Source organism: Myxine glutinosa, chromosome 4, assembly GCF_964187855.1.
Source record: "Myxine glutinosa chromosome 4, kmMyxGlut1.1, whole genome shotgun sequence".
NCBI classification, from domain to species: domain Eukaryota; kingdom Metazoa; phylum Chordata; class Myxini; order Myxiniformes; family Myxinidae; genus Myxine; species Myxine glutinosa.
Window position 1 is genome coordinate 188,649,335 of NC_136264.1, and position 13,336 is coordinate 188,662,670.

Here is a 13,336-nt window from a genome sequence, read left to right on the forward strand (position 1 = left end):
ACCTGGAGCTTGAACAATGAATGGCACAACAATGCAACATTAAATAATGGAATACTTTATTCTGATAGATTCAGTCTTAAAATATTATAATCAAAGTAATAATACAAATTGTTTTTTTTTTTTAAAGCAATCTTTCTGTGCTTTCAGAATCAAGCGAGCCCATTAATCGTGTCGAGAGGAGGGGACATGGGGTCACAAAAAGCAGCACTTCATGTAAAAAAAATAAACCAACAAACGATTTGCTGTTTAACATGTAATTCTTCACTTTGTGGTTGTACCAACGTGGAGACAATGATGTCAACAGTTAGCTCAAAGACCAAGAAAAACAAAAAAACAACAAAAAAACCCCACTTTTCTAAAAACACAAAAAACGATTTCACCTCGACAATGACCCAAAATGCATGAAGAACGTTTAATATTGCACAAATAAAGCAACATAAATAGATAAGTGTCCAAAAGAAGCATCAAATCACATCTCTTTGTACATTATCCCAGCTTCCCGATGCTATTGCCAGGAAAAGCAAGGTGCTCTCTGACAATTTTTACTCTTCAGCAAAATCCCTGAAGACGAAATAAAAACAATCGAAGACTCAAGCGGTCGGTGCATTTGTAAAGGCCTGTGGAACGACGACAACAGTAACACAAACAACTGGCAACTCAAACGAGTGCAGAGAATCATGAAGCGCCTGATCGACAAAAATCCACTGCCGCCCGAATCAAGAAAATCGGACACAAAATAAAGAATAATTAAAATCCTTAAACCCGATGAGGTCAGCAAAGAAAGTGCAAGGAAAAGAGATTCACAATCGGTGACCTTTGAGTTATATGCTAAACATTCTTTCCTCCCATCAGTTCAATCTCATTCGAGTGAATATTTCTCATGGTCCGTGGACGTTGCACGGCGGACACACTACGATTGTAGATAAATGGAGATGCCCGTTTGTACACGTCATAATGAATCGCATCACCACGTGAATACCCTTCGATTGAGCACAGATCGAGGGTCTTCCGCAAACATTGATATCCTCGAGATACTGAAGAGATCAAAAAAGTATATGCGTGGCTCAAGCTATAGCCCTGTGGTCCAGTACACGACCTACGCTACAGTGAATCAAAGCACAATTATTGTTTTCCTCTTTGACGCCATTCCAAGAAGGAAAGTAAGAAAACAAGAGCTCGTGTTCGCACCCTCAAACTTTTACCTTTGAGCTTGCAGTAAACAATCTCAAAATGGTGGACACACACACACACACACACACCTGGTTTGTAAAATGGCCTCAAAACAATGCCGAGTGGGGTTTGAAAATGGAAACGCGTCCACTTTTGTCGTCTTTTTATTGTGAAGAAGTGTCAAAATAATTTATTTTCATTCTAGAAAAATTACACTTTATAACTAGCACTAAATGTTATACACTGCGAAGCAAGTCATTATTTCCGAATGGTATTAAATGTTTGTTTATTCATTTTTACTTCGTTCGTAAACACTATCCTCGGGCATGGATCTTGTTTGACGTCCACCAAAAGTGGTTCTGCTCGACGTGGGGATCTTAATGGCTGCGGTACATATTAAAGGCCTAACGGTCGAGTCGTATATGCAAGGGAACGAGGACGGTAAGTTTTATTCCTTTTATCGAAAATCCTCTCAGTTCAAAACACTACGGTGTGAAATGCTTCTTTGTAACATGCGCGGTTTTTGTACACAAAGGCATCCGTGTTATATATGCCATTCTCCAGCCGATACTGCAAAAAGGTCTCAAAAAAAAAAGATAAAAACCGAAAAGATAATGACTTATTTCCTTCACAAGTATTCCTATGTTGCTACGGTGATGTTTAATAATGCTCGAGGGCCTTCGCCATTCACATTCAACGATAATATCGTGATAACTCCGTGAAATTCCATCATTAAATCGGCAAACAAGGAGGACGCCATGCATGCTCCCGCTTGTCCACTTCGAGGGCATCACCAAAATTATCTCTTACAATAATTTTTAATATCGAAATATTTAAAAAAAGAAAAGAAAAGCATTCGAAATATCGAAATCAAAAGTATTCCTTTTTATTTTGATGTACATAATTCGGTCAAAAATGAAAGAACAAGGAGAAAGAGAAAGGACACTCAATTTCCCAGAAAAGGTTTTTTTTTTTTCCCCTCTATGCAAAACTTAGCCTGGTGTTGGCTTAGCGGTTAGGGTGCCGGCTTGGGATCCTAGGATCCTGGGTTCGAATCCCGATTTATCGTTGAATTAACACCAGGGGCGTTGACTCAGCCTGTCATCCTTTCCGAGGTCGGCAAATTGAGTACCAGTTCACTGGTAATTCCCTGTGTCGCAAGGGTTGGCGGCAGGAAGAGCATCCGGCCATAAAACATTGCTTCAAAAAGGGGACCATGGTGCCCAAAAAAAGGCTAACCCCCTGATCTGCAGGGAAAAATGGCCTCTGAAGGTGGTTCCTCTATGCAAAACTTCTTATTGAAAAGAAAATTGCTTTCACTTATGTGGAATACCAATTTACGTATAATTTCAAATCACGAGAGTTGTGGGGATTGGAAATGGAATTTCAAGATAAAGGGGGATTTTAAATTTTTCTAGACAAATACATTTCTAGATAAAGAATTTTATATCGTTTTGAGATAGAAAATGGAATTTTCAATCGGGTCCTACTAAGACGAGAACGAAACGTGAAGAAATCCTCACTTAAATATGACCGAGAAGGTTTCAAAGCTCATCTGTTTCAGGTATTTTGCTCACAAGCTCTTCTGCAGCAGGAACCACAAAACCAGACCCTCCACCTCTCCTCATCCACCCATCCCAAAAGAACATCAAATAAGTGAAGTGTGGAGAATTGAATCAATAGAAGAGATGCTCAGCCTGCTGAGCGCTTTATTAAGTTGCCAGAATACTCGTGGAGAAAGAAATCGTTAAAACAATCTGCTTTTGGTCAAGGTGCGAGTCATTACGGCAGGCAAACGACCTAAAATTACAGAGTTGGTCGAGATTCTCAATCGGGTCCTCATTTTGATACGTTGCGAGGGATGGTACGGAAATGGGATTCAATTCAAGCGACATCGATGAGTTTAGACACCTGCTCTAGACAGTCTTTGCAATACTGGAAGTCATATCGCAGCATATTCTGGGAATCTAAGGCTGTTTTGGACCAAAGGTGGCCTTAAGTGAACCGGTTGTGGGATTGGTAGATAAGAAATGGACTTCTATCTTCGCAACTAGTCGTACAACAGTATACAAGATCGGTGGTCTTCAAAAGTTTTGAAATAGACAAATAACGTATATGTATGATAAACTATGTACATCCGAATGGTCAAAATATATCGTAAATTGGCAAACGTTATACTCTGAATTTCATATAGCTATGGTCTTTGTGTAAATACATATAATCCTCTTGTTTGCAGCTCAAAAAAGTGCTCAGTTTTTCAGGCCAACAAGCCAACAGTCAAACAGTTGCTCAAAGTTCTTCACTTGAATAGCCTGAGTGGCCTATTCATTGCCAGTGATTCATTACCAATCAGGTGACAATTATAACCTCGTGAAGAGTGTTCCGCATGTGTCAGCACGACCTTACATGGAGGAATCAGTGTTCACAACCTTCAGCGAACAAAACGCACATCGTTAAAACTTCCTCTGAAGCCCTTTTTTGTCGAGACACGCGGATGATGGCTACCAGCTGACTACACCGAGCTGAGTAATGGGGACAAAGGCTTTCTTATATTAAGCGACCCTGGACAGGCTGACGCCATCGCCATTGCCTCGATTCCCAACTCCAGGGGGAAAAGAGGTGGTGTTATGGCTAAAAACATGACCCAAATCGCCAGACATTCCACCTTGGGAGGCAGGAATTCAGGTAGGTAGCAGCGCCCGGGGGTAGGCCGGAGGCTCCGAGGCCAAAGAGGTGTGATGATCAAGCCCAGGGGAGGTTTTATCTTGGTTGTTCAGGATGCTTAAGTCTTGGAAGAGTGTTCGATTTGGAAGCAACTATGGAGAGCAGTGGCATACAATTACAAGTCAATCCTAAAAATGTGATCATTTTTAAAATCCTAAAATATTTCAGGATAAACAGTTTAACCAAGTAGTTAACAATTTATGGAATCAAAGTTTCACAAAACCATTATAATTAAATATCGATCGTAGAAATCCCCTCCCTCATCCCCACATCTCTTGGCCCAACTCCTTCCCCCATATTCACACCTTAATAACAAGACACCCTAAGATTATTCCTGATACTACTATTTACATCCTGAAACCAGAAATCATTATCATACAAAGCATCACATGACAAGGCACACAATGACGTGAAATCACGATGATAGAGCACAAAGAAACGCAAGAACAATATCTACCTGCCTGCGAGCTGTCTTACCTGGGTTTGACTCTTGATCCAGCTATAAACTATCATCCTGGTGTATCACAGGCAGGGTGATCCATCAATGTGTGTGTCGTCCATCACATGGACGTTAAATCCGGAGGATCTGTCTGCTAGCCGTGATCATTATATAAATATAACCACCTTTAGAGGCCATTTTTCCCCGCAAAGCGGGGGTTGGCCTTTTTCGGGAACCGTGGTTGTTGTTGTTTTTCGGTCCCCTTTTTGAAGCAATGTTTTACGGCCGGATGCCCTTCCTGACGCCAACCCTTTTTGTCGCTTGGTGTTGGCTTAGCGGTTAGGGCGCCGGCTTGGGATCCTAGGATCCTGGGTTCGAATCCGGATTTATCGTTGAATTAACACCAGGGGCGTTGACTCAGCCTGTCATCCTTTCCGAGGTCGGCAAATTGAGTACCAGTTCACTGGTAATTCCCTGTGTCGCAAGGGTTGGCGGCAGGAAGAGCATCCGGCCATAAAACATTGCTTCAAAAAGGTGACCTCTCCCGCCAACCCTTTTGGACATTAAATATCCCACGGTGTCTTTCGTGAAGATTAGGCGCGATATCATCAGCAACTTGAACAAATTACAAATGTAATACCTCCAGTCGAGTAGCCTGTGTCAGAGTGGAGATCTGTCTTGGATTGGTGATGGTCTGTGAAGAGTGCAGTCGTTACTCTTGCCAGAGGGTATTGCATTCGTCAGAGGATATATACATCTATAAAGTATGTACAATTAGAACTCGAGTACGTCTATAAAGTATGTATGGTTAGAATGCGAGTACGTCTATAAAGTACTAGTGGGGTATGCTTATTTACACATTGTGTAACCAATAAACCGTACTTTGCACGTAGGTACATAATAAATAGAAGCTTTATGATTATAGGCAAGCATCACCGACCTGCTGCGAGATATCAATTAGGGTTATTTATTTATTTTTACAGACGCGATTACTGTTTGTACGTAAATTTTCATTGACATTTTCATTTAATAGTTTACAGTTATATAAATTACAATTTTCAAATGCTAGATATCGATTGAGGTTTTTTTTTTTTAACCGATGCGTTTGGGGTTTATAACGTAAATTTTAATTTATGGACGCTTTTTGGTTTTTTTCATTTACGACATTATTGTCATGCTTATTTCATACAAATACACAAACTGACAGTGTTTTATATGGTAGATAAGATGTACATCTACAATACGAGTACACCTACAAAGTACGTATGATTAGTATGCAAATACATCAATAAAATATGCACGATTAGAATGCGAGTACGTCTATAAAGTATGTACAATTAAAATATGAATACATCGACAAAGTATGTCATAAAACATTGCGAGCAAGTCTATAAAGGACGTACTACTAGAAATTGAATATGTCGACAAAGTACGTACGACTGGAAATTGAATATGTCGATAAAGTACGTACTACTATAATGAGAGTACGTGTCTTAGCTGGTTCTTTCATTTTAAAGGTGAGCTGAGGTTCTTTAACGTGAAGAGATTGGGGCGATTATTTTAGATTTAAAATGTACTTGCTTGTGATACATCTTAATGTTCATAGCGTTGTGATGCACAACAGCTGCATACATGTGGGTCAAGAATTAGAACTGTAAATGTAATACACTAATACAGGCATGTCTGTTTTGTTACTTCAACCCATTGAATGTGAAAGTGTAAGTAAAAAGAGTGACTATGTATAATCCATTTCATCAACGAGTACCTGCTTGTGCTACTTGTGCTAGGTGAATATATTGTTATGAATTTGGTAATGCAACATCTAGAGCTAGGTAGATCTGAATAGGTAGGTATTCGGCTGTCGTGACAGGGACTCTACATGTAATAAGTTCTTGATGTTTAGGCGTTTGTCGGGGTAAGATGTATGATTGTGGATCTACCTGGAGGTCCGAGTGTTAAATAGTGAGGGATTAAAGGTAACGCCCCTGTGAGTATCACCTAGTAATCAAACCTTTGTCCTTTATGGCACTGCAAACCACATAAACATTAGTTAGGTCCTTAGCGCAACATTAAATAATCCCCTTTCCCTGACAAGGACTTCGTAATAAATTGACAGGAAACCAGGTCAAAAACACCACCACAATTGGCCGCCACCGTGTACACCTCCAAAGGCCCACAAACCTGGCCGGCACGTGTTATGCCAGGACCGCAGGGTCGCGTAACGGGGGAGATGTCAGGAGTCGCGGGAGGCTGTGATTGGCTGAGGAGTGCGCAATGTGACGTCATCGGCCACCAATATAGGGGACGGTCGGACGCCATTTCAGGAGTTGAGTCTCTCTGAGCAGACGCGGGCAGTTGAGTTGAGTTGAGTTCGTGGCAGGCACTGGCAGACGCAGGCAGGCACCAGAGAGTTGAGCGGTGGTGGAGAGTTGGAGAGGACACGCCATTCCAGTCGCAGTTCGAGTGCAGTTCGGGTTGTAGGGAGTCGCAGGAGACACACGAGAGCACACCCAGTTGGCACTGAGCAGTTCGTTGGCACTTGGCTGCCAGCACTCCCGCGTCGTCGAGTCGAGTGGAGTTGAAAGGAGTCCTTCCTGTCCCTGGTCAAGTGGAGCCGCTGGCCTGCGTCGGACGCGTGGTGCTTGGAGCGAGGGGCCTCGTGGTGTGCGATCGGGCCGGAAGGAGCGGTGCTGGACACCAACAATACAAGACGACAAAGACAGATAAGCCCGATCTCCGCGTATATTTTGAACGACGGGACGTGTTATTTTCGTGATTAATCTCCCTCGTTTGTGTTTGCTGTCAGTCGTGTGGGGACGTCCCGATTTAGGTTTATTAGAATTATTAGATTTACCGGCGGGCTTTTTCACTGGCTTTACTTTTCCTAATAAACCCTTATATTACTTTTTGTACATAATATCTGAACGCAGTTTTCCTGGGTGTTTGATTTTAATAGATAAGGTTGCGGAGCCTTCGCTGCGCCCCGCCATTCCGCGCGTTGGTGTTGAACTTGAGTCCGCCATTGAGTGTTCGCCTCGGGAGTTAAAGTCTCGCAAATCGGTCATCCGTAACTGTGGTGTTAATCACGGTTACGCGACAAGTGGTGTCAGGAGTGGGATTTGAACCCGTCGGACAAATTTTTTGTCCGCGGCGAGACATCGACACGGTCGGACAAATTTTTTTTGTCCGCGGGGAGACATCGACACGGTCGGGCGTACATTGCGCCCGACGTTCGAACGCAAAATTTTTATAGTCGAGGCGGAGAAATTTAATAATCAATCGGGCAAACGGAGCGCGATATCGCGTCTTCGTCAAATTTAAATTGTTTCAGGAATTATTAAAATAAATACGCGCGCGGGAAACAATCTTCCGGAAAGCGGATGTCGGAAATTGATGAGATGGAAGTACGCAGCGAGGCCTCCGTCAGCGTCGGGAGTGAGCCGGAAATAGGGGAATTAGATGCAGAGGTGAGCCTTGGAACCTCCCTCGTCCCGAGCACCAACTTATCCCCCTCCCCCACCGGGGAGTCGGGAGCAGTAGGAACGGCCCCGACAACCGACCAGATGTTGGGTCAATTGCTTCAAAAAATGGAGTCCCAGGGGAAGGAATGTAGGGAAGGAATGAAGGGAATGAGTGATCGATTGGAGGAACAAATGGGACAAATGAAAAGTGGGTTGGGAAATAAAATTGATGGGTTAAAAGGGGAACTGAATGCCCAGAGTGATAAAATTGAAGGATTAAAGGAGGGATTGAAAGAACAAATCAAAGGGATGGTCAGCAAAATCGATGGATTGGAGGGAAAAATGGAGGTGATGAATGAACAAATGAATGAACAAGGGAATGAAATAAAGGAAAGGAATGAACAATTGGAAGGAAAAATTGGGGAAATGGCACAGCAGCTGGGGGAACGAATTGATGGCATAGAAGGGAGAGTGCAAAACCAAATTACGGACAGACTGGGGAAATTTGAGGGTAAAGTAGAAACTCAAATGGGGGAGATGGAAAAAGCCATAGGGGTGGAAATTGAATTGAAACGGGAAGAATTAATGTCAAAAATAGAGGAGGGCGTGACGCAGGCTGTCCAAATGGGGGAAAAGTTGGAGGGTCAGATTGGTGCCACAAATGCTCGAATTGATAAAGCAAATGGGGACCTGGAAGGCTATCGGGGCCGGGTGGATGCCAGAATGCTACAGCAGAGTGAGGAATGGGGATTGCTCAACCGACAAGGGGGCAAATTGGCCGAGGAGGTGAGGGGGTTGGAAACCCGCATAAAAGAGCAGGAGCAAGGGTTAATTGAGAAAGGCCTGTGGGGGCCACTAATGGATAATGAAAGGGTGAGTGATTTTATGCAGGAGCGACTGGAGATCTGGGACAATACCATCAAGAAGGAGGTTGGTCGGGTTCAAGAGAGCCTGAAGGAAGAGGTGAGTAGGTCGGTTAAACATTTTCAGGACCAGATTAAGGTGACCCAGGAGACCCTCACCACGAGCCACATTTGGACACCAGAGGCTCCGAAACGGAATACCCAGTTGGGGGGGTGTTTTGGCCCCGGACTGGATTTGGACAGAGAGGAATCGGGGAATAGAGTCTCTGGAAAAACAATCCCCCTCGTACATTTTGACGGATCAGGGAGCCTCGAGGCTTTCCTGACACAATTTGAGTGCGTGTCTCAGCTCAATGGTTGGGGAGAGCGGGAGCGCATGGGGAATCTGGTGGCGACACTGCGTGGGTCAGCCGCCGACGTGTTGAACGTAGTCCCAGAGGGAATATTGACCAGCAAGGCCATTTGTGAGGCCTTAAATAACAGGTACGGGACAGGCGCAAGGTGCGACCTCGTCAGGGCACAGCTGCTGCATCGCAGGCAAAAGCCTAATGAGACGTTGCAGGAGCTGGCCCAGGATATATACCAGTCTGTGAGGATAGCATACAGGGACCTACCAGCACAGGCGTGGGACAAGCTGGCGATAGAAAAATTTATGGCGGCTCTCCCTGATCCTGAGGTCCGGACGTTGGTGGAGTTACAGGACCCACCCACGGTGCACCGGGCAGCGGAATGCGCGGCGAGACTGACCTTTTTGAGAAGGTCGAACCGCGCATCGGAGAGGGCACCTGTGACGGTACGGCAGACCGAGGTGCGGGATCGGGAAAAGCCAGAGGATGACATCGGGCGAATGTTAAGGGGAATCAGCCGCCAGCTGACAAATTTGATGGGGGGACAAATTGCAGGGAGCGAGTCACGACAGGGTGGTCCAGGTTGGCCATCAGGACGGCCTGATTTTTATCGGGCTGGGCCGGGAGAAAGGGGGGCTCCACCTGGCTACCAGAGGGGTCCGTTCTTGGGGACTTGTTTTAGATGTGGGAGAAGAGGGCACAGTCAGAGGAATTGTCGGCAACCATATGGGCCCCCACCTCCTGAGAGGCTTCGCAGTCCAGAAAGGAGGGGGCCCCCAGTAGGTCCACAGGCGCCAGACAGAGGACCACCACCTCGGCCTGGGCCAATAGCAATAGAGTGTGCAGGAAACTAGAACGAGCCGAGCATATGGGCCATGCTCGGCTGGCATGTGTATGGCAAAGCATCTTTCTTTGGTGAGGTTAGTAAAATGTGACAAATGGTTGGCATGGGTAATCTGTGGGTTAGATGGAAATTTAAGGGTGGATTTTGAAATGCCATGGTGGACACTGTACAGTGACGCCATTATTGATCCAGGTGTGTAGACCAAAGTGTTGGAGGCTGTGATGAAATTAATAGGGTAGCAAGGCACAGCTTTCAACTGGTTGCGGGGGCAACTGTGCTGATATTTGGGACGCGGGATGATGGGGATGTAGTTGTGTAGCCTGAGGGTCAACGTGGTGCTGTGTGTGTCCGAGGTGTGTGGACCATGTCTTCTGGGTGGGTCTCCTGGTGGAGCATGGCTGTTGACTGAACCTTGGTGTGGTCAAGTGTGGGTGAGCACTGGGGGGCTGCAGTTCTGTAGTCGGACTGGGGGATGATGGGGAGGTGCAGGGGACGTGGCTGTAGGGATGCCACGCACTGCGACCGTGCCCCCCAGGGCCGAGGTTGTGTGTGCGGTAGTGTGTGTTGTGGCAGCAAGTGCTCACCACATTGGCCAGCTGGGGCTGCTGCAGCTGTGTTCCTCGCAGGGGGGCCGAAGGATGGATGGTGGGTCGCACCCTTATGGACACTCATGGGCCATGTTGGCGTTTTGACTGCTCACCTTGTCCCGGTGACCCTTGCACGGTAGAGGTGCAGAGCTGTCGTGGCCATAGGTAGTTCTGTAGTGATGATCACCGTTGGATGCGGATCCACATACCTGCCAGTGTAGTGGGGACAAAAGAGAAATTTGGAAGTATTTGGTAGGCCCAATGTGAAATTTTGGGAATTGTATGGGTGGATGACACCCTTGAACCTGACCAACCTGCAACTACCTGCACTTAAGGTGAGTGCTTTGAGGAGTACTGTCCCAGGCTTCAGGACTTGCTTTGGAACTTGGGGACATGTAAATTGGAGTTGGGAGGCGGGTGAGAGTGATGACATGGCCGGTGAGGGGATGGAATGGGAGCCACAGTGTCTTGTGGGTGGCGTATGTTTTTGTATTGTGGTTAGGTGTTTTGATGTGGTCGTGAGAGTGGAACCTGGAGAGTGTGTGATGATTATTGGAGATAATGAGGGGTGATAATTGTGCTTTTGGAAATGTGCTTTTGGGAAGATGTGATGGTTTAAATGTGAACTGGGGGAATTTCACATGTAGCAGGCCATGGCAAGCCTTGTAACACCTTTTACACCATCTATGGAATTGTACTGAATTGTGCTGAGTTGTGTGGAGAATTGAATGGCAGCGGGGGAGGAAGTGTGTTTTGGGGACCATGGGTGGGGAAGGTGTGTGTGTCCGCAGGTACAGAGCAAGCTCTGAGGAGCGATGCCTGCGGGCCCCCCTCTGCGGCAATTACCCCTGGCAGCCGGTGGTAACTGGAAATTGGAGCTCGTCGGTGGAGGGTCTGGTTGGGCGCCGCGGGGTGAGGAAGTCCCCCGGTGACCCGTGTTGCTGCGCGAAAGCAGGAGGCAAAGGAGCCTGGTGTGTGTGGAGACCCTCACCGGCGAGGTAACGGCGGAAAGGGGCTGTTGGGCTGTCATGGGGCCAAGAGGTAAAGGGGGGGGGGCAATGAACTTGTAAGTCGGTTGACTTGTTTTTGGGACTGCGGGCACCACAGCCTGATGCGCCCCCACCATCTTTTTGTGCGGTACCTCCCCGCTGCCTAGTTGAGGAATGCCCACACACGTGAATGACATCAATGCCATGGTCCTGCAGGGGGTGTATTGGGAATAAGTGCTTTGTTGATTTTTGCAATGCCTTGATGACCTATGGAATGAGAATGAGTGGTTAAGGGGTCGGTGTTGCATGAATGTGGGCGAAATCCACCGAGCCGTGTCACTCACCTGTAACATCTGGACAGGGCCCGTGGAAATTTAGTGGGATGCATTGGGGATGGCCCCGCAGGTAAGGTTGTGTCTTGTGGCATCCACCGGGGGACGCGGTCTGTAGACCGGGGTATGTACAAAGGTTAGAGTTTCGAGTTTGGAAAGATGATTAAGTTTTGTGGTTAAGTTAGTGTTGTGTGTTGTTGTTTCCTCCCTCCACAGGAACAACGAAGAAGATGTACATACTTGCATGATGGTTAAGGGGTTCAGCATGTTAAGGAAGTGTAGGTAGGTAGTCTGACTCACTTCCCACAGCCCTTCCTGATTTATTTCATAGGTTAATTAAGTGTGTGACAGTAAGTGTTAAGGCTGGAATGGTAGCCCTGCGGTGAACCTTGCAGGAGCTACGGTTCCAGGGGGGGGGCTGTGTTATGAATTTGGTAATGCAACATCTAGAGCTAGGTAGATCTGAATAGGTAGGTATTCGGCTGTCGTGACAGGGACTCTACATGTAATAAGTTCTTGATGTTTAGGCGTTTGTCGGGGTAAGATGTATGATTGTGGATCTACCTGGAGGTCCGAGTGTTAAATAGTGAGGGATTAAAGGTAACGCCCCTGTGAGTATCACCTAGTAATCAAACCTTTGTCCTTTATGGCACTGCAAACCACATAAACATTAGTTAGGTCCTTAGCGCAACATTAAATAATCCCCTTTCCCTGACAAGGACTTCGTAATAAATTGACAGGAAACCAGGTCAAAAACACCACCACAATTGGCCGCCACCGTGTACACCTCCAAAGGCCCACAAACCTGGCCGGCACGTGTTATGCCAGGACCGCAGGGTCGCGTAACGGGGGAGATGTCAGGAGTCGCGGGAGGCTGTGATTGGCTGAGGAGTGCGCAATGTGACGTCATCGGCCACCAATATAGGGGACGGTCGGACGCCATTTCAGGAGTTGAGTCTCTCTGAGCAGACGCGGGCAGTTGAGTTGAGTTGAGTTCGTGGCAGGCACTGGCAGACGCAGGCAGGCACCAGAGAGTTGAGCGGTGGTGGAGAGTTGGAGAGGACACGCCATTCCAGTCGCAGTTCGAGTGCAGTTCGGGTTGTAGGGAGTCGCAGGAGACACACGAGAGCACACCCAGTTGGCACTGAGCAGTTCGTTGGCACTTGGCTGCCAGCACTCCCGCGTCGTCGAGTCGAGTGGAGTTGAAAGGAGTCCTTCCTGTCCCTGGTCAAGTGGAGCCGCTGGCCTGCGTCGGACGCGTGGTGCTTGGAGCGAGGGGCCTCGTGGTGTGCGATCGGGCCGGAAGGAGCGGTGCTGGACACCAACAATACAAGACGACAAAGACAGATAAGCCCGATCTCCGCGTATATTTTGAACGACGGGACGTGTTATTTTCGTGATTAATCTCCCTCGTTTGTGTTTGCTGTCAGTCGTGTGGGGACGTCCCGATTTAGGTTTATTAGAATTATTAGATTTACCGGCGGGCTTTTTCACTGGCTTTACTTTTCCTAATAAACCCTTATATTACTTTTTGTACATAATATCTGAACGCAGTTTTCCTGGGTGTTTGATTTTAATAG

The 13,336-nt window shown here is 46.6% G+C and overlaps 1 protein-coding gene across 3 annotated transcripts in view; it reads right to left on the reverse strand.

Moving 5' to 3' along the window:
• Positions 1-39: 39 nt before the first annotated feature.
• The window catches only part of LOC137425575 (IQ motif and SEC7 domain-containing protein 1), a 201,371-nt gene continuing 188,074 nt past the window's right edge, over positions 40-13,336 (reverse strand). For all 3 annotated transcript variants that reach the window (XM_068114140.2, XM_068114142.2, XM_068114141.2), the window contains exon 14: positions 40-3,986. In XM_068114140.2, the coding sequence (XP_067970241.2) occupies positions 3,931-3,986 (56 nt within the window). In that variant the 3' untranslated portion in view covers positions 40-3,930. The remainder of the gene's footprint in view (positions 3,987-13,336) is intronic.